Genomic DNA, 23,435 nt, shown 5'->3' on the forward strand with positions numbered 1-23,435 from the left:
AATAGTTCATATATATAAAAAAGACAAACATCACAAAAATAGGCAAATAAAAACACACGAAAAATACAAAATTGCCTTAGTTTCTTTTTGAAGTTGAAGAGAAGTCTAATTTACTCCAGTGGGGTTACGAAGACAAATAATCCGATAATATCTATAATTCTATTCTTTAGTTTTTTCAATGGCCTTTTTTGAAAGATCACTCGTGAGTCGTGTCAAGTTATTTTTGTTCAGTATTGTTTGCCAGATCATCATAGAACTAGATTAAACAACTTTTACAAATCGTTCAACTTCATTACGAGAATTCACGTTTTGTTAAGAATGTTTTTCGCGCTCTTCGCTCAACTTAGGGTCAAAATAATCAGACTGATGTGCGTACTATTCGCAATACCTTCACCCATTTTGAGAACCAGCATTCATAATTGGATAATATTCGACCGAATAGACCACGTCCAACACGGAGTGAAGAAAATATAGCAGCCGAAGCTAGGTGTGTACACGAAGACCGTGAAGAGTCGATTCGGCGCCGTTCGCAGCAACTTGGACTGACGTATGGAACGACTTGGCACATTTTACGTCAAGATATTAAACTGAAAACATACAAAACATATATGTATGTACATATATCCTAAAAATTCCAGGAAGATCCGACGTTTTCAGGCAAAATTTTGTTCAGCGACGAGGCCGATTTCTGGTTCAAAGGGTATGTATGCAAGCAAAGTTGGCGCATTTGGGCGAAGAACAATGAAGAGATTCAAGAAGTGCCATTTCAACGAGAAAAAGAACGATTTGGTGTAGTTTGTAGGCCGTTGATAACGTTATAGTGCAACTATTGAATTCCGTTCCGCCCTTCCGTAGGGACAACGTAGTTGTGGTTGTTCTCCCTTGAACACATTTAAACAATGTTGGCAATGCTTAATTTATACATGTACATGGTTTTGCACACATCTATAGATTTTCAGTTGTAATTTTTCTTAATGTAAAAAATCAACACTAAAATCCAAATATGAGAAGAAGTCTACTTAATTATAAATAATAGTATTCGACTGTAATTTTGAGTTAGTTTAGGAATATTTCAAATATGTATATAATAATGGACTATTTGATGCCTGAAATTGATCTCGGCGACATTTGTTTTCAACAAGACGGCGCCACTTCCCACACATTGCATCAATCAATTGACTTCTTCAGAGATCACTTAGGTGAGCAGAAAATTTCAAGTTTTGGACCGTTCGATTGGCCACCAAGATCGAATGATATCACAACGTTAAACATTTGAAAAAGATAATCTTTAATAAATAAACACCAAAGAATGATCTTTCAAATGAAAATAAACATTCCCCATTAAATTTGAAGTTTTTGTGTTTTTTCTTCAAAAAAAAGAGGGAATCTTGAAATAGCTCACCCTTTACAACGACTGAATCGATCTGTCTACACCTTTGGCCAAGATGGCTCCGAAGTGCTTAAGATTTGACCTCCCGGAAGTGTTGAGTTGTTTCCGCCGTGTCTTCCTCCATACACCTACATAAGCTGAAAGTCATAACAAAAAGCAAAAAGAGTGCGTAATCGCTCCATAAATCCACACCACGTGTACTGTTTCTACAATATATGTATCTGATACATGTACATATGTACATGCATAAGTACATATGTATTCTGGATATAAAAAAAAAAAAACATGCAAAATAATGCACCCCTTTTCTTTAACGATATGAAATTTCAAAACTGAAAGTCTGGAAAGAAAAGTCAATTCAATTTATTTTTGTATTATAAAAAAATAATTTCTTCCTTCGCAACAGCAACGCCGATTCAAACAATATTGAAAGCTTAAAATGGATCTTTTGATTGCTTTTCGTTTTACTGTTATAGCAGTGTTGCTCTTTTTAACGATTATTGTTCTTTTGCTTCGTGTAGTAGCTACTTAATGTTAATGTTAATGAGAAGAAATAATTTACAAAGCAAAGGTAAGTTAATACTGATCAGATGAGTTTTGAGTAATATTTTACAATGTTTTTTAGTTCTCGCAAATTCTGGGAAACTCAAAGCGCAATATATAATTGTATTTCAAATTGATGATGAGCCAGATAGACACCTAAAATACGAAATCAAGCAAGTTCGCACAAGTATACCTACATACATATGTATGTGTTCCAAGCACTTTTAGACGTAGTTTGTTTTTCTTAAAAAAAAATGTCAGAGTACTTCTATGAAATGTAAACAGTAAAGATTTTCATTTAAGTACAGCATCGTGTACATCAGTTTACTTATACCATACTAGCTGATCCCGCAGCCGTTGTCCTGCATTTTCTGGTTTCTGTTCCGGTGTACAGAAAAGGTGGTTTTCCAACTCGTGAGCACGCCACAGCCGTGTGAAAAACATAACATTTCCAAATTTATGCCTCACACTATGCGACTATCTTGTCATCTCACATGCAATTTTCACTGGAAACGAAATACGTTTGAACTGAAATGGGAAATCGTTAGAACTCAAAGGAATTCGTAGAATCAAGCATTCTGCCCCTTGTATTCGATAGGTGCGTCACAATCAGTCGGGTTCCATTACACAGTTTCGTGGCATGATGATTGCGAAACATAATAACGACCGATCCTACTTTGAGACCCAAATGATGCGGTGGCATACCAAGCCTGTCCAAAGAACTTAGAAATACCACTGGATAATTCACGGCGCCGTCTTCATTGTCAAGACGATCGATCGATTTGTATGAGCGCAAGTCTCCCGGAATTTGACTTTGAATCTTCCAGTTTAAGTCAACAACATCGGTATTTTTGGCAGCTAACATTGCGCGTGCACTTAAGGAATCGTAGTTACGATAATTTGGCCAATGTCCGAGCATTTGTGATGAGTTAATCTTTCGTGAATTGACAAAGGGAAGATGGAATTGATATCGAACCCCCGGAAGTATCAACCGAAATTCTACCATTTCCAATTTTTATTGAAGGCCATGTAAAATGTCTTCGGCAATGTCTTTTTTGTTCGTATCCCATAATTGACGCGGATTTGAAGGCTGATATGTCGAAATAATTATCGCGAAAAGTGTGCGAACTTCATTTTCATTCCAGTGATTAACGTGTTCCAGCAATTGCAATTGCTGGCTTACTTCTCCAAACCTTGCACACACCGTACCATTCACAGTACCCAATGACCCAAATAAAGTTGAACCGCGTACATTAATCAAAACGTATAGCAACCGAAAGTAGAAGCAGTCGTCGTTTTTCGGGTGGATTGTGTAAATTCGTCCTAATGCATTAGTTGAGAACACATCTGGGTTTCAATCTACTGGTTGGCCTTGCTTTCTGCGCAACTATTTCTTCGACGATGCATTCCATGTATAATATCAGGGTATTTCCGAATAGAGCAACGTTCTCGTAAACGGATCACTGACGAAAGTTGAGAAAAAACTCGTCAATGTTAATGTTGTTGCTGGCGGTGTTTCCACTGGCTGTACTGTATTCTTTGAGTTAAAATACACATTAAATTTGGTTAGCATTTTCATTAATGTTTAAAATGAAAAAAGTTGTTGTAGTGACATAACTACAATAGTTGGACATATGCTACCGCGGAGTTTTTTGTAGACATTATGATGTTCTTCAATATTGTTGTACATTATTTTGTTCTATCGCTAATAGTTTCGGCAGCGCATTCGACGAAAGACATTCTAAGACTCATTTTTCTACACCTTCGGTTACATTGTTCAAATTTTACCAAGGATCCCTAATTTTTTTCAAAATGAAATGTAGCCTATGTCAAATTGGAAGAATGTAGCATTCTATTGGTGAAAGAATTTTTAACCATTCAGAGTGCCGATTGTACCATGCTCAAGTGTGTATTGATACTTTCTGTTAGTCTTATATAATACTTGCCTTTTGAAATCGTTTTGGGAGAGTCAATGCATAAAAATATTCATAATTATGCTTTTTTCTCCGCGGTATTTTCGAAAATTTCAGACTGTAGATTTTTCGATGATTATGGCAATAAAATCTGCAAGTATGTGTATGCATAGCGTTATCATCCACCTAACCTACGCCTACTTGCCAAAAATTAATTTGCATGCACTTGTATATAAATACAGAAATGTTTGGCTCTTAACTGTGTTATGCTAGCAAAGCGAACTAAATGGAATAATTTCGAAATCGCTTAGAAGCGATAAGCGATAAGAGCTAATCACGCATGCCAATAATATGCGATAAAGATAAAATGCCAACAGATTGGCATATAATTGTCGTAAAAATAACGAATTAGCGTACAAACAAATTGAATAACATACATATGTTCTTAAATGAGAGGAGTATTTAATCGTCGAATTATGATATAATATTTAGAGAATTACTTTCCGCTTAAATTATGGAAATGATTCAAATACAATGCAGTAAAAAATCTTTAACTAAAGCAAACAAGAACTAAGCGCAATTGCTTGTCGTCAGGAGGGCTGAATTCTCCAAATATATTGCTGGCAAAATAAAACGGACACATTGCTCTTAAACTCTCAACTCCCGCTTAGAACCCGACTACTCCATTCGCAGGCTGTTGCCAATATCAGATAAAAATATACATACATACATACATGTATATGATTCTGTAAAAAGCAATTCCAATAGTTACGAAATAGCCAATCATTCAGATTTATGAATGTGTATATTTAATTATACAATAAAAATTAAAAATTGCGTCAATTTAAAATAAAAAATATAAAACTACTACAAAACAGAAATTATTTTAAATTAAAAATAAATAAATATGTATGTATAGTATTATTGCATTCGATAAATAATTTGCACAATATTTTTCATATGATTTGTTTTCATTCCATAATTCTGTAACCATAACTGTTATTAGTTTTACTTTAGTTTTAATTTTATTGATCACTTTTTTGTTATCTTTGTTATACAAAACGGCAACATTTGTAGGGAGATTTTTCTAACAGCTCCACATTTCACTATGTTTGTATGTGTAGGTGTAGTTTTAAACTTTCTCTTTCAAAAAGATTTGCTTTCATAAATTTTATTCGCTATTACGTACGTATGTAGATGCACACATACAAACACATATGTATATGTGTGTATATAGGAAAATTCATATGTTTATTAGCTAATAACTCGATAGGCACATGCATATGAATACATATGCATGCACATATATGGCTGAGTATATTAAAGGCTGCTAACCGGCTGTAGTTTGTTGTTGTTGTAAATTGCTAAAATTATTTAGTCTTTAGGCATCTGTTCGCAAATACAGAATATGCTTTCTAGTTCGTATCTATGTATTTATGTATGTGTGCATATACTAGTACATGTGTGTAGATTTATATTGTGTTAATATTTACAAAAAATATACATAATTCCATACATATAATAAGTTTATATGAATGTAACGTTCGTGATTTTGCTTGTTCTTTGGCTTTGGAAGGGTGGGTTCACTTGTTATACGTATGAATGTGTATATGTATGTAGGTGGAAAGTTAGTAGGAGTCTTGAGAGTATTTTCCCTGATTTTTTAGCTAAATGTCTATGTGTGTTTCTGTATATTCGTGTACTTGTGCGTGTGAGTGTGTTCGCATGCAGCTGCACAGTATTAATAACATTGTAATATATATATGTATATGTATTTGGTTTTTTTAACATTTTTCTCTCAATATGTCTCAGGTGCCTAGTAGAAGGAGCTACACCATGCATCACCGACCGTGGGGCTGAACAACCCAGCTGTGTGACTTGTAGTCGTGTGCACGTGTATTGGATGCGTGGTGGCACTAGCAGGACTTGACGCTGGCAAGCATTGGAAGCAGTAATTAGTTCCATAGTTATTATCCCAAAACTGTTGGCCTTTACATTGGAAACGACAAGCAAACTCAATGCGCTGACCAATTTGCAAAGAATTACCAAAGAGATAGAAGGTAAATTTATCTGAAAAGCCGTCACAAGAGTTTTCAGCGTAGTTTGCCTGCAGATCGGCATAGCTGCGCCAATTATCCAGCGTATAACGTATGTGCACTGACTTGTTGAAGTCCAAATTGCGTACACGCACCGTGCCGGTAATCGTCTGATTGATGTGATCCGTTACCGCGGCGTTCTCCAACGAAACTTGTTTTTCGCGCACAAGATCTAAAAAGTTCGGCAGTCCACCGGGCTGTTGAAAGAGCGGCATGAGCAGCTTATCGGATTTCGGTCCGAGCTGTATGGGCGGTTCCGATTCCAACACTTCCAAATCTTCAAATGCAGATTTCGGTATTGTTGGTATTTCGTCGAGAAATGTTTTGATATCGGCCAAATCGAGACCTAGTACATCTGCGAAACGCACAATTTTCTTGCGACCTGGTGTACCCGGTGGTGTTTTACCGGTTTTCAGTGATGAGCAGCGGCGCACGCGTTGCGGCCGACAATCGTCTTCATCCTCTTCGTGTCCATCGAATGTGGATTTCTCATCTTTGGTTTTGTTGTGCAGTTGTTTAGTTTCAGTGGTTTCCTGAGTGCTTGTACGGGTCGACTCATTTGTGTCTAACCCTATTTGTACTTCGTTTTGGGCGGTTTTATCCGTATTGCTAGTTTCAGTCGTTTCAGTGTGCAATTGTTCGATATTGTCAAGATTTCTGTGTGCATCAGTTTCAGTGTCGCCATTAGAGAGATTAGTGTGCAAAGTTACGGAAGCAGTATTGTTGTTTTCGTTATTTGTTTGAATTTGCATGGATTCAATAATATTTCCAATGCGTGCGCTATGTTCTTGCAGTTCATTGATTATCTCATCTTGTATATTTGCCAAATCCACAGGTGTTAAAGTTTCGTCATGGTTCTGCGCCTCCACCAAAGGTTCTTCGGATAGTTTCTTATTTGCAACCGCTGCATTGTCGACATCGTCCTCAGTTTTGCTGTTTTCTGCAGACACGTTGTCATGGTGGTCATGGACTTGGTCATTCGCGCCATAGCCATTGTGTAGTGTAGGCGAAAATTCGGGTACATCGTTTAACGTTTGCTCATTGTGTATATGATCAAAGTACTGCACTTCTGTGGAGCCGCGACTACTCGAGGTCGACGCACAAACACATCCCGATTCAGCCGCCGAATTGTGTGGTGTGTTCGATGCTGTCTCTATTAGTCGCAAATATTCACACTCATCCACAGGGCTACCTGGACTTTCCAGCTCACAGTCAAAATCAAAGAACGAATCGGACTCATGGCGCAGCGGTTGCAAGTCCGTCACCGCCTGTTCGGAGTCATTTGTGGTTTTCCATGTATTGGTTGTGTTGTTTTCATTAATTATCGACACTTCCTCAGGCGATAATTCGCCATCGTCATTCTACATAAATATATTTAACAAACTTGTTCATTAATTATTTGCTATTGTAGATATTAAGCACCAACACACCTGTGTGCCCAATGTACGTAACTTCGATGATAAACTACGCGCAAAAGCCTCGGCTCTACCACGACATGATGACATGCCTAATGTGGGAATTACAGATATTATACTGCAGGATTTTGTGTCAGGGGTGCCACTGTTCTCATTCAAAGGAATATCGCCGGGACCGTTCATTGGCCTTAACCAGAATCACGATCTGAAAGAAAGAAATAAAAAGACATGTTATTTATAAAATATTCGAGTAATTAATTATTGTTAACACGTGCTTCACGTACACAACTAAAAGCTTTACGAGTTTTAAGTTTGAGCTTCGTCAATTTCCTAAATTGTATAATTCCTAATAGCTTGATTTTAATCTATTTATTTAAAATATCCAAAATTTTAATCTCACTTTTCTGAATTATCAGTATGAGAATAGCAATTGGAGGAAATCTTTGCTTTTTGAATGTCCAATTTTAACCTCGCGTTTTACAATTAATGTCCAGTCCTATAGAATAGCTTATGGGATAACAAAATAACAAAATGTACAACTTCAATATTATATAGTACCTTATTTCTTGCTTAACTGAGCTACAGCTACGCTCCTTCTAATCACAGATATATTCTCTTATACAGTCTTTAAAACTCGAAAGCAAAAAATAGGATGCTTGCACTTATATTTAAAAATCAGAACGTTTATAACCTAAAACTGCGCTTGTTTTGAGAAATCACTCTTCAAACAGATGCATGCTTATATAAACTGAAAAAAATTATCAAATTATGAGCAAGTTAATGCTTAATGCATTCGCTAATGATAACAACTTGTAATCTAATTGGCTTATGAATTATACAACGAGGCATTAAATAATGCAAAAATCAATAAAAACAAATGAAAATCGAAGGAAATTCAACAACGACTTTTTGGTGCGTTCGAATTTTGATTTTGTTTGTATTTTTTGTTTTTGGGTTTTTTGATCACACTCTCCTCTTCACAGCTAAAAATATTTCACTCTCTAACTTAGTGGCTTGGCTCGTGTTAAGAAAAGGAAAAATAAAGCAAATTAATTAAGATTACTTTTTAGTAGGTATTTATATATGTATGTATATTGTGTGTTTGTGTGGTCATGCAAATGTACGTTTATTTGTAAATAATGGCGAAGCGCAATTGTTAACATACAGCCAAATAGCACACAAATAATTTTCATTTCGCTTTTTAGTTATCTCAATATGAAAAATCGGTGCAATTGAATTTGCATGTACATATGTATGTGTGTAGATGCTTAATACATTTCTGTTATTTATTAGGCGAAATAATCTCTCAATTTAAAAACCGCATGGAAAGGAACTTTTAGTGACTTGCATACATTCTGTCTACCTATTTATGCGTATGTGTACCATATATATGCGATTTGGAGCAAGTTGTTCGAATAAAAATATGCATATTGGTCTTTTGCATATGTATCTATATGTGTAGTATTTAGGTACATATTTATCGTCAAGACAAGTTCTTCGGAAAGAATTATCATTCCCTCACAAGTCAGTTTATATATACACATTAATCTAAAAGGAAATATATGTATGTATATGCAAATAAATGCGTGTGTATATAATAAAACAAATAAGGAAGGGCTATGTTCGGGTACAACCGAACATTATATGTATATTCCAGCAACTTATGGCTAGGAGCTTGAACAGTGTGGTTGGATTTGAACAATTTTTGGCCATAAGTGGCAAGCCTCAAAAACACTATGCATACAAAGCTTTATCTCGTTCATTCAGTTTTTACCCTTGCTCCTATTAATCCCTCTCATACCATCTCGAGTGTAAAATTTTATGTCTCTGGTCTCGCACTTTTAGTAGTGTTTAATAGCACCGTTATATGGTGAGTGAGCGGAGTTAAGGTCCAATTTTATTAATTTTCACGATTTCAACTCATCTCGTCATCCTGATTATTTATAAATACTAACCTATATCTATCTCGATTAATTTTAGATAATTCGTACAACCATTAGGTGAATAAAACTATTATACTCTGTAGCAACAAGTTGCAAGAGTATAAAAACGAAGCCTTATAACGTATTTAAATCCACACGCTGTACTTGTATTACTTGTATTTGTATTTGTGTGGCTCCATTGAGACCAAACTGTCTTGACTAATAAAACAACTAGTCAATAAAAACATTTTCAAACTTTCTTCATAGAGAGCGACAAAATTATGATATTATCAAAGAAGTTTATGAATAGTGGATGTGCTTCTGATGCTCTGTATTCAGAAACTGGGTGAATTGTAAAAAAATGTTAACTAACAAATCACATTTTTTGTTGACGGCTGAGTGGAGAACAAAAGCGCTTTAAAAACTGCCTTGTTGAGTTAAGAGTGACATTTTTAAACATTTTAATATTAAAGAACGCAAGAAACTATAGAAATTTTAAAACCTCATTTGAATATCTTATATTCCGAAATCTTAAATGATTCAGTTCAAAGTCTCAACCAACAGTAAGAAAACCGAGTTTCAACTTCCAGTTAATGACCAAATTATTTTTTCTGTTAATTTCTATGTAATTATTTTTAATAGTTTGTATGATTTATCCAGAGTATACCGTATATTAGGCAATGACATAAAGTGTGTTCACTTTTGCAACTATCCTCCAATTGGTTACTTTGTAATAAAAATTAACATATACGAAATTATTTTACTTAATGCTGGTTATGATGTCATGCTATACATACGGTAACGAACCCCTATTACATAGTGCCAATAATTGAATAAATTTCCTTCACACAGTCAATCTAATCAAATAACAATAGAGAGCATTTTGACATGTCACTCGGCAACTAACAGCTGGGCAGCTGCCAGCCGCTTTCGTCGTTGCGTGGCATATCAGCTGACAACCCGAATATAGACACATTCGAGTATATTAATTATTTCGACAAAGCATTTCAATTAAGAGTGATTCCTGTTCTCATTTACTTTTATGGAAATGAGGCTTATGATAAGATGTTTCACTCTCTGTTTGTGGAATGATTATAATTATTATTAATACAAGTACTTTTTGAACTTATAAAGAAATATTTTTGTACTAAAATTTCAAATTATTTCCGTGAATTAATAAAATAAACATCGAATAAAGAAGAGTTTATCTGGTAAACCTTTATTTTTTTACAGACCTAACATCCTTTCGTAAATCTGACTTTGCTATTATTGTTGCATCGTTCATGGTACTCACTATGTGGTCAGCCTAAAACTCACCCATCAGTTGAAGTGAAATTTGTCACACTACGTTGAAACGAAAATATGTATGTATGTATATGTACCTAACAAGCCACGCTTTATTGGCTTGTTGACTTTGAGCGAATTAAATCATAAACAAATTATTTTTAATTGCAAAAAGCAAAAAGTAAAACATGTGAGAGAGGGAACTTATGTAGTATGGTATTCAAAGTAACTGGAAAGCAATAGAAATATATTCGAAATAAAATATATAATTATTTCAGAATGATACATTCTGCAAATATATAATATTCCCCTTAATTATTTTGATAACTAAAATTATAAAACTAATTGCATTTAAAAGATCCCATGCTACTTCTTGCAATAAGACTGATATTTCATATTTTAAATTAAGTAGTTAATTATTTTTGTGAGCGTCGAAGAAATTTCTATTTTTTAACTATATGCTTAACTTTTTAGTGAAAAAAACGTGTGAAAAATTTTATTGTTTTAAAGTATTTTTTATTATAATTGCGTTATTTTTTCACAAAGGCAATTGAAAAAATAAAATTCAATAATAAAAGATCGCCAAAATGTAAAAAATAAAAGAGTTTTACAATTAAAATATTAATTTTTTAACAAATGAATTAATAGTCTTACTTTCCGGTAAAAATGTGAATAATTTTTTCAAATATTTCAATAAAAATGTTTAAGATTTTTCAAAATTCTTTATGTGTTTTTATGAATTTTAACATTCTAGCCTTCGTCGTTACAGCTAAATTGAAACCCGGTTAAGTTTTATTTTTATGTAAAGTAACTACTGTAAAATGTAAACAAAATATGGTACATAAGTACATACATACATATATTGAAAAGTTTCTGATATGTGCAGGCTTATAAATAAAATGCAGTGTATATACAAACACATAGTAGATGTGAGTAAATGTGCAATGTACTTCTGTGTGAAACTTTGGCAGCGCAGATTCCGGTTCAATATGAAATCAGCTGTCACGTTGCACCCGCCACCTAGCTTGTCCTTACCATTCATAGCGATTAATTAATTTCACTGCGCAGAAATTTTTCAGATTTTCTACTTGATAAAAAATTAAAAAGTAACTAATTTTTGGCAAGAGTTTTCATAGTCGCCAAATTGAAATGAAAATTTATTAATGAAATTATTTCAATGCTAAATTTGTTTATTTATATTTTCTACTTTTTTTTCGTAAAAGTCACTTGTGAGCCGCGTGATATTATTAAATTTTCACAGCTGCTTCCATGACAAAGCTAATATTTTACTATTTTTACAAATAACTTTCCATTAGTGCAACATGCGGTCACACAAGGCGGTTAAAAATCAAAACAAAATAGCAAAAACATACTCACACACATACGCAAAATAAGAAAATGACACTTACGTACGTATGTATGTGTATACATATGTACATATGTATACTAAGTGTTTTTATATATGTATGTATTTATGTGCAAATTCAGATGTATACACATCACATGAATAATACAAACAGACATAATACAAACTAAAATAAATTTTCGGCATTTAAAAATAGCATTATAAATTGCACAAAAAAAAATCTCAAATTGATAGCGAATTAGGATTAATTAAAGCGATGACCCTTTGCCCTATAAACATTCGTTTACGCACTTATGTACAATATATGCTAATATGCATATACAGTTAGTTGTATGTGACAAAGCAAAAGACATAACAGAGCGCAAAAATTTAAATTTGAAGTTAATATTTTCTTATTTCAAGCACACTTGTATGTATGTACGTAGCTGTTACCACACTGTCTCTGGCGACGAGTCTGCTACACCCGGTTAAGGAAATTAAAACTACCTGTCATTCGAGATAAGCTTTCTTTGTTTATTATAATTATGTTTTAAATAGTTTTCGTGCGCTTATCAAAACAAAAAACAATTAGTTTGTTTAATAACACTTGCTCAATTTCGAAAAAAAAATGTAATGATAGCTTAACAGAGACACTACTTCACTTGAACGAGTTAACGAGTATGCTTTGGATTTTATTTTTTACTTTTATTTTTATTATTAGTTGATAATAATATATACGTGTACAGAGCATTTGGGGTTGTCCACCTTACGATTTTAGCTTTGACCTTGCGTAAATTTCTGAAGTGAATTGACACAGATTTAAAGCAGCCAGTTGTGAACGTATATGATTATATTGTAGTACATTTTATTTTAATCAATTTTAATTGATATTTATTTTCTTTAACACATTTATCAATATTTTCTTCTGTTTTTACTTTTATTATTATTTTTTGGTAATAAGCGAACGCATGAACTACACGAAAAGGCGAAAACACACAAAGTTCACTTTTAATATTTGACTTCTACCGTTGCGTCGCTTGTGTGCTCGTCTTCATCTTGGACACGGTGCGCACAATAAGAGTGTCATTCAAGGGTATTGCAAGGTCGTAGCGCGCAACTTGACGGGTATGGCTCGTTGGTATACGAATCCACGGCGCTTGCTTTAGCGTCATCTATAGTCCTCCGCTCTCCGTTTATATTTTGTATCTCATTTTGTTTGCAAATATCACCCTGCTCGCTGATTTTCGGTAGGTAGGTATATAACTTTTTTGTTTTGATTTTTTCGTGAATTTTCTCTTCTGACATTCGGCACGAGCACAGACTTTAGATACTCCCAATTAGATTTGCTCAGATACAAATTAACACAACACCTGCTATACTTAGTATATGTATGTACATATGTATGTAGAAAAACAACACAAAATTGACGTATATGTCGGCAGCATACAGTAACAACTGGCACAATTATTCACGTGCGGCTTTTATGTATGTAGTTAAATATGCAGTATGTGGTACGTGCCACAAGTACCATTCTAAGTATAAGCGCTAAACTTTCTCACACGAAATTTGGCATTTGAGTGGGCGCTTATACACATATGTTTTTAAGAAAAGCACACAAGGCTGTTCACCAAAAATGCGCTACAGTGCTACTTGCATTTGTACATACAAACAAACTTATATTTGTAGTAATCGTTTATGTTTGAGTTAACTTGTGTGCTCTTATCTCTCCGGTGCGGTCCGGTAGGTCGGCGGTCTCACTCTCATTTGCCTCGAACTTGTCTTCTAGAATATAGTATACGCATGCTTATTTCTCGGTGGCCACTGCACTCCTTACTTTCGCTTTCAACTTTAGCATTTCGATAATAATTTGTGCGTTCGCTTCTCACTGTAATGGCATTACACTGCAATTATGTAGAGTTTCATATACGAAGTACTCATACCTATGAAATGACTATCATATTTATTTGTTTATGTGCTCGTATCACACCGATTATAAACAATTCCAATATTTGTAAACCTTTGCACTTGCACTGTAGTTATGAGTATTTCAAGTGTACTCCGCATTCATATCTCAGTTGCTCTTCTATAAATACGAGTGCAAATCATAGGTAGCAGCGGTACGAATACAACAAGGGTGGTGTATGAGAGCGAGAGAATCAAGTGATTTTTATGTTCAAAACAAATAATGAGTGTGAAACTTTTCAACGTTGCCACTAAAATATAAATATTTTATCGCCGATATTGATAATCTTGATAATTCGAAAGAGTACCTATGTACATAATTTTCTATTTTCCTATTTCCAGCATTCCATGTTAGACGCTATTTGTGTACGGTATGCACTATTTGTACAGCGAATTAATGAAAATATTCCAAATATTTGTGCTGCTTATCGAAACCAGCAACAATAGTAAACTGTATGCATGTTGTTTTTAGCAAACATTTGCTATCGATAAATAACTCAATGAGAACTTTGACATGAATTTATTATCTCTTGCTTTTGCATGCGAGAGTAAAGTAAATTGTTTTAAGTAAATGAAGGTTTAATGTAGTAGTCTGGTAACTTATGCCTATTTTTATGACTTACTTGGAGGGTTTGTTTTTTGTAGGAAAATAAAAATTAATTATCTTGAATATTTAGAGTGTTTTTATTTACATATTGAAAATAAAAAAAAAATTTATTTGAAAAAATTTAATAGGTACTTTATTACTATTATTATTGTCACTCGAAGTTGGAACCTCAAAAAAATGCAAGTGGGTGGCCCGGGTGATTTTGGCTCTTGATGTTATCTGAAATCAAATATTCTCGATTATTCTTCATCTATAGATACATATGTGATTCTGGTCGGAACTACTGAAGTTAAATCTCAAGGGTAAATAACAAAATGGAGGACTTTGAAAAAAAAGTCCTTTTATTTTAGCGAAGAAAGGGTTGTAAAATAAAAAGTTAGGGGTGAAAAAAATTCTCGTTAGTGCAATTTTCGATTTTTTGAACCCAATTTACCAGACTACTACCTTAAAAAAAATACATTATGATTACCAGAAACGTCAAACAAATTAACTTAAAAATTTGATTTTATTTTTTGAAATAAAAAATGCACAAAAACGCGACTTGAAAATTGAAATCGCATAATTAAAGTAGTCACCTTTTTGTGGAACGTAGAACATCGCGATGTCAAAAATGATAATACAAATCTCAAATATTGTTTATTATCTTGAGGCACTAAGTTTTTCTGACTATTTTACTACCAGTTTTCTATATAAAGTATTAGTTTAGGTAGTAATTCCTTAATTCCACCTGTCATAAAGAACTCAGTACTACATCGTTTCACTTTAGGCTATATTTATATAAATGCCGGCTTATATATACTCCTACATGTATATGTGTGTATATGCACATACATAGTATATTAATGTAAGATTTAACGGTGATTAAAGATAATATAAAACATTATAAAAATATATCTTATGTCAATACATTAACGAAAATAGAGTAGGTAGGTGAGTCAAAGCCTGAAATGAATTTTAAATTCAACCAACAAATTTTAGATAAGATTTTCGTTCCGATAACATTTTTGATTAGACAGTATTATTGTCAATTTTTTATTAATAATTATTTAGCATATACCTAAAACGAAACCTGAAACTATAGTTTCATACAAAACTTGTACTTATGTATGTATATTTGACAAACATGGTCTTATAGGGCGTCATATGCGATTTCAATTTTATTAGGTCAAATAATAACTATAAGATGTTAAGTATTAAAGCGGAGAAATTGGAAGTATGTATAATCTCTATAAATTCAAATAAATACTTTTCGTTGACTCTACAATAAATAAATCAATCTCTAATGATGATTTCGAATAGTAATCCTCGAATATACTAACTAATAATGATTGAAATCTAACTAAATATATTTATTTATATTCTGTTATTTTTATTTCGTACTTTATATGTATCTGTATCAATTAGCTCGGGAATCGCCTTCATTTCATTAAACTTAAGTCTGCTCTTTGCCCATTTTGTAAAGATATGTAGTTCAGAGATTTTGGTCTATTAAAGTTGATAGACTCGCACCTTGTCGTCAGCGTTAGCTAAGTAAGTAGCCAAATAACGAATGCTGATGATGATGTTGCTGAAAAAAACACTTACCACACCATTTACCTAAAGAAAATGTGTTGATTTTAAGTACAATAATATAACAGCATTTAATTAATTGATTATTAAGTAACATAAAGAAGCAGGAATTACAAATACAAAAATTTACAATGTGCCATGTCAGCCGATACCGCTCAACATTTAAAGAATAAAAGGTATTGATCGCTATTTTAGCTGGAAATAATTATATAAATTAATGTAAATAATATAAATTAATGTTTGAAGACTAAGTCTTGTTGAGTATACAAGTGGTTTTAATAATTTTCCGTAATTTTAAAATACATAATAATAATTTAAAATATTTTGTGCGTACGCATACTTATTAAACCAACTGTTATTTGTCTAAAGCAAAGTAAAATGCTTTTTAACTATTTTCACTGTTCATTTTTCTGCCTTTTCAAATAATTAAAGTTACTGTTGGAAAAAGATCATATTTCATACATATATGTTTTAGGTAGTATAGTTGAACTTCGCCCTCGTACACACATCCTTACACACATAGATATACTATATGCATATGTATTAGCCTCAATCTAAATAATATAATCCGAAAGTGATTACTTTTCTTGCTTCTACAAAGATAATTGTCATACACAAATACACAAACATATGTACATACATATTGATTTTCGAATCCGCACAATCTAGACTTGCATGTAATTTAAATGTAGCCACAAAAGTAATGAAAGCTGTGCACTTTTCATGAATTTAGCCCTCGAGTAAAATCTCTCATAGAAGTTTCAAACAGTAAACTAAACCATATCCGAGTATTTTCAACATACATATACATATATGCACTCACGTGCATACAAATATACATACATACAGATAAACGTTTATAAGTTATTGACTAGAAATTTTGCATCAATTTTTTTTTTTTAATTTTACTTCCATATACATATATGCACTTATGTGTGTATGTGTGTTTGCAATTTAAAACTACATATGTTAATATGTAGGTATGTTGTACTTTTTACGAGTGTGTAGTGGCTTTAGATTCTCAAACGTAGTTTTGACAAAACAACTTATCACGACTTAGCAGTTTTAACCGCGCAAGTTCTAATAGAAATAATTCCTAAATAAATTGTAGCTCACCAATTTTGTCAAATTATTAATGTATTGTTTAAGAAACCATCTTATTTAATTCGCATAGAATAATTTAATGTTTCATTAAAGATCCAATTTATCGTAATCAAAGAGGAACTTGCTTAAGCTAGAAAAGTTCTTTTGTCAAAAACTCGCTGATATGTGTTTGTGCGCCTAATAAAAAAATATGTTTTAATTTCAACAAAAATTAATATAACTGCAATTTCGTACTAAAATCACTATAATACTGGTTAATTAAATAAAACAAAATAATAATAATTATAATTTATTCCAGCTATTTACAAATAAGCTGATCAAGATTTGCTCCTTGTGTCTCTGCGAAATCTCACTGGAAATCTGACATTTAGCCATGCACAGCAACTATGTAGTGTACAACAATGCAATAACAACAATCCATCAGTCATATGCGAGAACAGTTCTTAAGGTGCCAAAATCTTCTGTGGAATATGTGTGGCAAGGTACTGTTTGTGCAACCGTTGTAAGCAGAACTGATAGAACTCGATCTCGTTTGTGAAATTATGTCGCACTATATTTTTCACCTTCTCACTCACTGGCGGCTTGAAGTTGTTCTTATTGATCTTCGTTAAGTACTCAGCGCTACCTACGAAAGCAATAAGCAAAGAAACATTTTCAACACGATCTAATAAAGGTCATTATTATATAGTAATTTTTATTATATTCACAATTTGAATAATGATACTCCTGGCTACTACACCCCAAATATACCCGAGACTGCAATTGGATACGTACTTTGGTAAATATCTCGAACACCTTCAAAGAACCGTGGTATATATTTCTCAAATACAGATAAGGTCGTATTCATATCCTCCAGAACACCCACAACAGCATATTGACTCTCTACAGCGAACTTGGCGCGCTCCAATGCACCCACCGTATTGAAGGGGCTGCAAAATCAAAATTATTGTGCGCATGCGTATATAAAATTCAATATTTTTATTCTCACGTGCATTCATATGCATGACCACAGAAGAATAGACTCTGTCGCCGGTGATCACCTATACCTTCCACGGTCACACCCTGCGTATAGGTACATTCCTGATCGCCGGATAGCACACAAGTCTCGAAATCTTTTTTCAACCATGCGGGGTGTGGTAGCGGTAAATCGGGAAAGGCAGCTTTACGTTCGACAAAGTACCAGGGAGCCCGTACATAGTAAAACCAACTAATCACACGTTCAATGGGATCTCTCACGACATTCACATAAATCGGCATGGGCAAATTGAATTTTGTAAAATTCGTGTAGCATACGTGCTTGATGAAAACAGATGGTTCAGGTAGATCGCTAATCACTTCGGCAAGCTCTTGCTGCTGATCATCGGCCAGGCGTATCGTTTCCACCTTTTGCACTGCATCTCGATGAAATTGAAAATTATTTCGCTCCGATAGGCGACGTAAAAGTTCCATAAATGTTTGACTGCCAACTTTTGGCACTCGATTAAAGAAAACTATACCCAATTCGGCTTTTCTCGTGTTGTTCAGCTCTAGTGCATTTAATGATTGCATCTAAGTGATTAAACCATATGAGAAATTATTAAATTTTTTACCATAAAACACCTAAGTAAACAAATGTTGAGAACAAAAGCTTATTTTATCCATTTCATGGTGCCCTTAAAATATTATTGCACTTATTAGAAAGTCAAAAAAAAAGAGTAAAAAAAAGATTCAGTTTAGCATAATACTTGCTATGCCGTAATACTTACAGGGTTCCTTTCATATTAAAGCGGTTGTACAACCATTATTTCTCATCACGTCGCCAATATTTTTATTAATTCCGAAAAGAAAATTTGTTTTTTAAACTTTTTAAATAAGCATAATGACTTCAAATCAAAAAATTAGTCTGAATCTGGATAACTTACGATCATTCAGATTTTACTTCACACCTTCTTCGCCTTACTTTACCATAAATCGTTCTCCTTCTATTACCGAAGATCGAAAATTTCGAGATTAATTGGATTGACTTAGACATTATTTTGTTTTATTAATTTCTTATGAATATAGTGTAGGCTAAGCTGCTGACTCCAACTGTGAGATGAAGATTACAAAAAAAAAAATTACAAAAACAACAACATATTTTAAATATTATTATTTTTTTCTTATAACGAAATTTCATCTAGTCTAAATATAATTTTAATTAATAGGAAACTCCTTGTGATTAAGAGCTAGATATTGCTTGAAGAGCCGCTGCTTACAAAAGTGATAAAAATCGTATTCATTTGTAAAATTCCTACGTATCATCTGCTTCACATCTTCTGCCACATATGGTTTCCGATTATTACGATTGCGATTTTCGAGACTCTCCTTATTTACTAAAAACAAAATGAAAATAATACAATATTCAATTATATAGTGGAATAACTAAATATACAGTAATAAACGCGTTTTGCTCCGCTGAAGAAAAGTGGAATATAATTCTCCAAAACCGTTAAAGTGACGTTTGTCTCCTCCCACGAACCGACAACGGCGTAGTCACGTTCCACACGATCCTTGGCTATCTGTATAGCATATGGAGAATCGAAAGGCCTTAACAGCGATTTGGAAGATGTAAATGTATTGTCATCATCTAAGTCTATTTCTGTCAATAATTGGTAGTATTTATACTTACAAGCAATCTAAATTCTGACCACAAAAGAACAGCGATTGCCTTTTGAAATTCCCTGTACTGTCCACAAAAGTGTATGGCACGTATTGACATTCAGGATCTCCACTGCGCACACATTCGTTGAAATCCTTTTTAAACCATACAGCCGACTTAAGATTTGCATTTGGGTTTTTGCGAAATACCCAGGCATTTTTGTACGCGTTGCGTGCATAGAAATACCAACTGATCACCCGTTCGACTGGATCGCGCACTAAATTTATATAGATCGGCTTCGGCAAGCCAAAATCATAAAAATTTATCCACGCTATATGCTCAACATAAGCTGACCCAGCACCCAAGCGAAAGACGTAGTCGGCAACTCTCTCTTGTTCCCTCGGATGGAGGTTACGTCTGGCTCCTTTGCCTGGACCAAAACGGTCAAGGTTGAAGCCATTAATTGTTTCCAAATTGCCTAATAATTGTATCATCGACTCGCTTCCCACTTTTGCGCAGCGATTAAAAAACAATATGTCTATATCCGCTTTTCTTGTGTTGTTCAGAGATGAGGTGGTTAAGGAACGCAGCTAATTGAAGTAATGAAGTTTATGGGAGCTTAGATTATTTCAAGTATACTAAACATACATTTTTCTTTTTATGCACACATATTCTAATGTAACTGTTAACACTCTGCAGAGATAAATGTGTTCGGACTTATATGGTGGAACGCCATTATGTGAGTAACGCTCTTCAACATTAACGTTCACATATTGCACATATACATATATGTATGTTTGTATTAAAAAATTTAAGCGCAAGTTTTGTATTATTTACGAATGATTAAGTTTTACTTACTAGGAAACGGCAATGAAATGAAGCGATTGTGTTTGTTTGAGACCACAGTCAACATGACATGAATTCTTATGTAACAAAAACACAAAAATACATATTGTGGAACATTAACATACTATATATATGTGTAAAATGTGGAATAGCCGTCTAATAACTTTAAATAGTCGCGAAATCAATAATGGTTGCCGAAATCTTGGAAATATCTTCCGTGTGAATCTCAAACTCGATATGCCGTATTCTATTCCTTATCGCTATTAATCGATATAAATTTATTTTTCAGCGAATTTTGTGAACTAAACGCAATATATTAAGTCCATTCACTATCCATACTACTAACAAGGCCTGAGAGCAACTTTGTTTACTTCTCTGAATTCTTAATCCAATTCTAAACTATTTCTACCCTGCAAAAAGTAACAAAGTCAAGCAGAAATAATATTTAAACCAAAATTTAATTTTTTTATTTTTATTCTTTATGTATTTATTAAATCCAAATATTAATTCAAACTTTCTATGGTCTCTATGTTTTTAAGGTTCACAGCCAAATATTGTTTGTAAAGACGTTGCTTGCAGAAATAATAAAAATCATACTCGTTGGTGAAGTTCTTACGTATCATTTCTTTGACATCCGCGTCTATTTTAGGTTTTCGTTTGTTCTTATTTCGGGTTGTTATTTCATTATTATGTACTGAAATGGGAATACAATTATGTATAATCGAAAATGAACACGTTCGCTATATTTGAAAATACAAATTGTTTATTAAAATTCGAAAACCACATACTCTCAAACAGAATTTTCGCTCCCTGGAAGAAACGTGGTATGTACTTCTCAAAAACAGTAAGCGTTATATTGGTGTCCTCCCAAGAACCAACCACCGCATAATCTCGTTCGACATGCTCTTTTGCCATCTGTACAGCTGCCGGTGAATTGAAAGGCCTAGCGAAACAATTTATAGAAATTAATGCAACGAGGTTCTGATATGTCAAAAATATATACAAAATCACAGTTATTTGATTTTCACTTACAAGCAATCCTCATGATGGCCACAGAAAAAGAGCGTTTGCCTTTTGTAATTTCCAGTAAAATCCTTGGTTGTGAATGGCACATATTGACACTCTGGATCACCGCTACGCACGCATTCATTGAAATCCTTTTTGTACCATTGCGTTGATCTTATTGGTTTATTGGGATCCTTGCGATATTCAATGGCATTCTTATAAGCACCGCGTGCATAAAAATACCAACTGATTACACGCTCCACTGGATCACGCACTAAATTTATGTAGATCGGTTTTGGCAAATCGTATTCTTCGAAATCAATCCAATTCACATGTTCTATATATACCGAACCATCAGCGAACCCAGATATGGTTTCGGCCAATTCAATCTGTTCTTTTTTCTTCAACTGACGTTTGGTAGGTCTACGCAGACCTTCACGCTCAATAACCAGGTTGTTGAAGTCTTCAAGTTTGTTAAAAAGTTCAAGCAATGATTCGCTACCGACTTTAGCACAGCGATTGAAGAAGATAACATCAATCTCGGCTTTACGCGTGTTATTCAAACGTTCAGCACTTAGTTTTTTTAACTATAAAAAATGTGAGCATCCTTTGAAGAAGGTTTGTAGTACTATATTTATTATTATTATATGACTACCGCACACATTAATTTTCGAATGCCGTTAAAAAATAGAAAATCTGTATCTAACTATATTTATCTAGAACATATGCATAAACAAGGAAGTGAACAGGTGAGAAAGATTTGAAAATATATTTTGAAATCTCTTATATACCACTTTCCGTTATGAGAAATTTTGTTAAAGGAAAAATATAGCAGAAGGTCTATAGTTTAGAGTTTGAAGATGTCTACAATTAATAGTAGCTTAATATAACCTTAATATTTAAATTTAGATTGAATTTTCACTTATAACTTAATTTAAGATGTATTTTTTTAATTCCGTTTATAATTGTAAACATTTATTTATATTCTCAAATTTAGTATCATTTTAAAACTTATTCTGTAACTCAAATATATTTACAAATTTTAAATATATAGACGTATCTTTTACCGTACTCTTCACTCGCATTTCTTTCTTTATTTTTTAAGTTTAACATTCTAAAATTCTGGTAACAGAATGGCACGCATTTGGTAGAACTAATTTAGTCTAAATAAGGTCCATTTTCGATTCGAGCCACCAAACTATTTAGAAATATCCTACAAAACCGCCAAAATTAAGATATTATTATTATTATTATTATTTATTAGAGTAATATGAAATATTAAACTAACTTGAGTAAATACACACTAGCTACCAGGGCCTACGGTGCGATTAAATGTTTACAATTTTTTTTTTATACAATGCTGTTCTTATATTCCGAATTAAACATATTGATATTGTAATATATTTTATTTGGTTAAAATTGGTTTAAATTTTGCTGCTCAGATTAATATCGTTGATATATTTGATTACTTTTTTAACGTTTCCGATGTTAATTTCATTTGGTAGAGTTGACGGTACATTAGTAAAATGAAGATAAAATGATCGATCAGTGGAAGATTTGAGTACTAAAATACATACTGTCAAAATTTTTCAAACTAATGTCTCCTATAATTTGAGAAAGACAAAATCAGTTGTGAAGGCAGATCTGAACAGCAAAGTATGACCGACATTCAATACAAGTATGTTCAAGAGCATTTTCACAAGCTTCCTAACCACATGTTGAGCCGAGCAAAAGGTTAAAGCTGCAGAGTCGAGAAAATATTTGACCAATGCCAGTTTCAATAGTCTCAAAACATATCATTATACAATCTTAGCTTC

The 23,435-nt window shown here is 33.2% G+C and overlaps 3 protein-coding genes across 11 annotated transcripts in view; all 3 read right to left on the reverse strand.

Moving 5' to 3' along the window:
- Positions 1 to 4,756: 4,756 nt before the first annotated feature.
- On the reverse strand, positions 4,757 to 13,942 carry LOC120776629 (glycogen-binding subunit 76A). 9 transcript variants are annotated; one of them, XM_040107441.1, is made up of 3 exons: positions 13,849 to 13,942; positions 7,373 to 7,562; positions 4,757 to 7,303 (listed from the first exon to the last, which is right to left on the reverse strand). In XM_040107441.1, the coding sequence occupies exons 2-3, from the start codon at positions 7,538 to 7,540 to the stop codon at positions 5,663 to 5,665; spliced, it is 1,809 nt and encodes a 602-aa protein (XP_039963375.1). In that variant the 5' UTR covers positions 7,541 to 7,562; positions 13,849 to 13,942; the 3' UTR covers positions 4,757 to 5,662. The 9 variants fall into 9 exon arrangements, with proteins under 9 accessions (XP_039963375.1, XP_039963380.1, XP_039963374.1 ...); XM_040107446.1 differs by lacking the exon at positions 13,849 to 13,942 and adding an exon at positions 13,356 to 13,561; XM_040107440.1 differs by lacking the exon at positions 13,849 to 13,942 and adding an exon at positions 12,694 to 12,928.
- Positions 13,943 to 17,409: 3,467 nt separating this feature from the next.
- LOC120776631 (heparan sulfate 2-O-sulfotransferase pipe-like) overlaps positions 17,410 to 23,435 on the reverse strand; it is a 31,198-nt gene continuing 25,172 nt past the window's right edge. Inside the window, exons 4-6 of the mRNA XM_040107447.1 lie at positions 18,139 to 18,698; positions 17,925 to 18,079; positions 17,410 to 17,775 (exon numbers count right to left, since the gene is read on the reverse strand). Coding sequence (XP_039963381.1) covers positions 17,594 to 17,775; positions 17,925 to 18,079; positions 18,139 to 18,698 — 897 coding nt within the window. The 3' untranslated portion in view covers positions 17,410 to 17,593. The remainder of the gene's footprint in view (positions 17,776 to 17,924; positions 18,080 to 18,138; positions 18,699 to 23,435) is intronic.
- LOC120776871 lies at positions 19,275 to 22,703 on the reverse strand. The gene is made up of 7 exons (XM_040107928.1): positions 22,686 to 22,703; positions 21,646 to 22,205; positions 21,402 to 21,556; positions 21,159 to 21,307; positions 19,798 to 20,357; positions 19,561 to 19,715; positions 19,275 to 19,501 (listed from the first exon to the last, which is right to left on the reverse strand). The coding sequence occupies exons 1-7, from the start codon at positions 22,701 to 22,703 to the stop codon at positions 19,323 to 19,325; spliced, it is 1,776 nt and encodes a 591-aa protein (XP_039963862.1). The 3' UTR covers positions 19,275 to 19,322.

Source organism: Bactrocera tryoni, chromosome 5 (genome assembly GCF_016617805.1).
Source record: "Bactrocera tryoni isolate S06 chromosome 5, CSIRO_BtryS06_freeze2, whole genome shotgun sequence".
Lineage (NCBI taxonomy): Eukaryota > Metazoa > Arthropoda > Insecta > Diptera > Tephritidae > Bactrocera > Bactrocera tryoni.

Excerpts from the sequence above, each read along its gene's own strand:
- LOC120776629 (XM_040107441.1), bottom strand. The coding sequence starts at position 7,540 with ATGAACGGTCCCGGCGATATTCCTTTGAATGAGAACAGTGGCACCCCT. Across the intron at positions 7,304-7,372 it reads TACGTACATTGGGCACACAG|AATGACGATGGCGAATTATC; the intron begins GTGTGTTGGTGC and ends ATATTTATGTAG.
- LOC120776871 (XM_040107928.1), bottom strand. Across the intron at positions 21,308-21,401 it reads AGCGAAAATTCTGTTTGAGA|TACATAATAATGAAATAACA; the intron begins GTATGTGGTTTT and ends TTCCCATTTCAG. Across the intron at positions 19,716-19,797 it reads GGTCAGAATTTAGATTGCTT|GCCTTTCGATTCTCCATATG; the intron begins GTAAGTATAAAT and ends ATCGCTGTTAAG.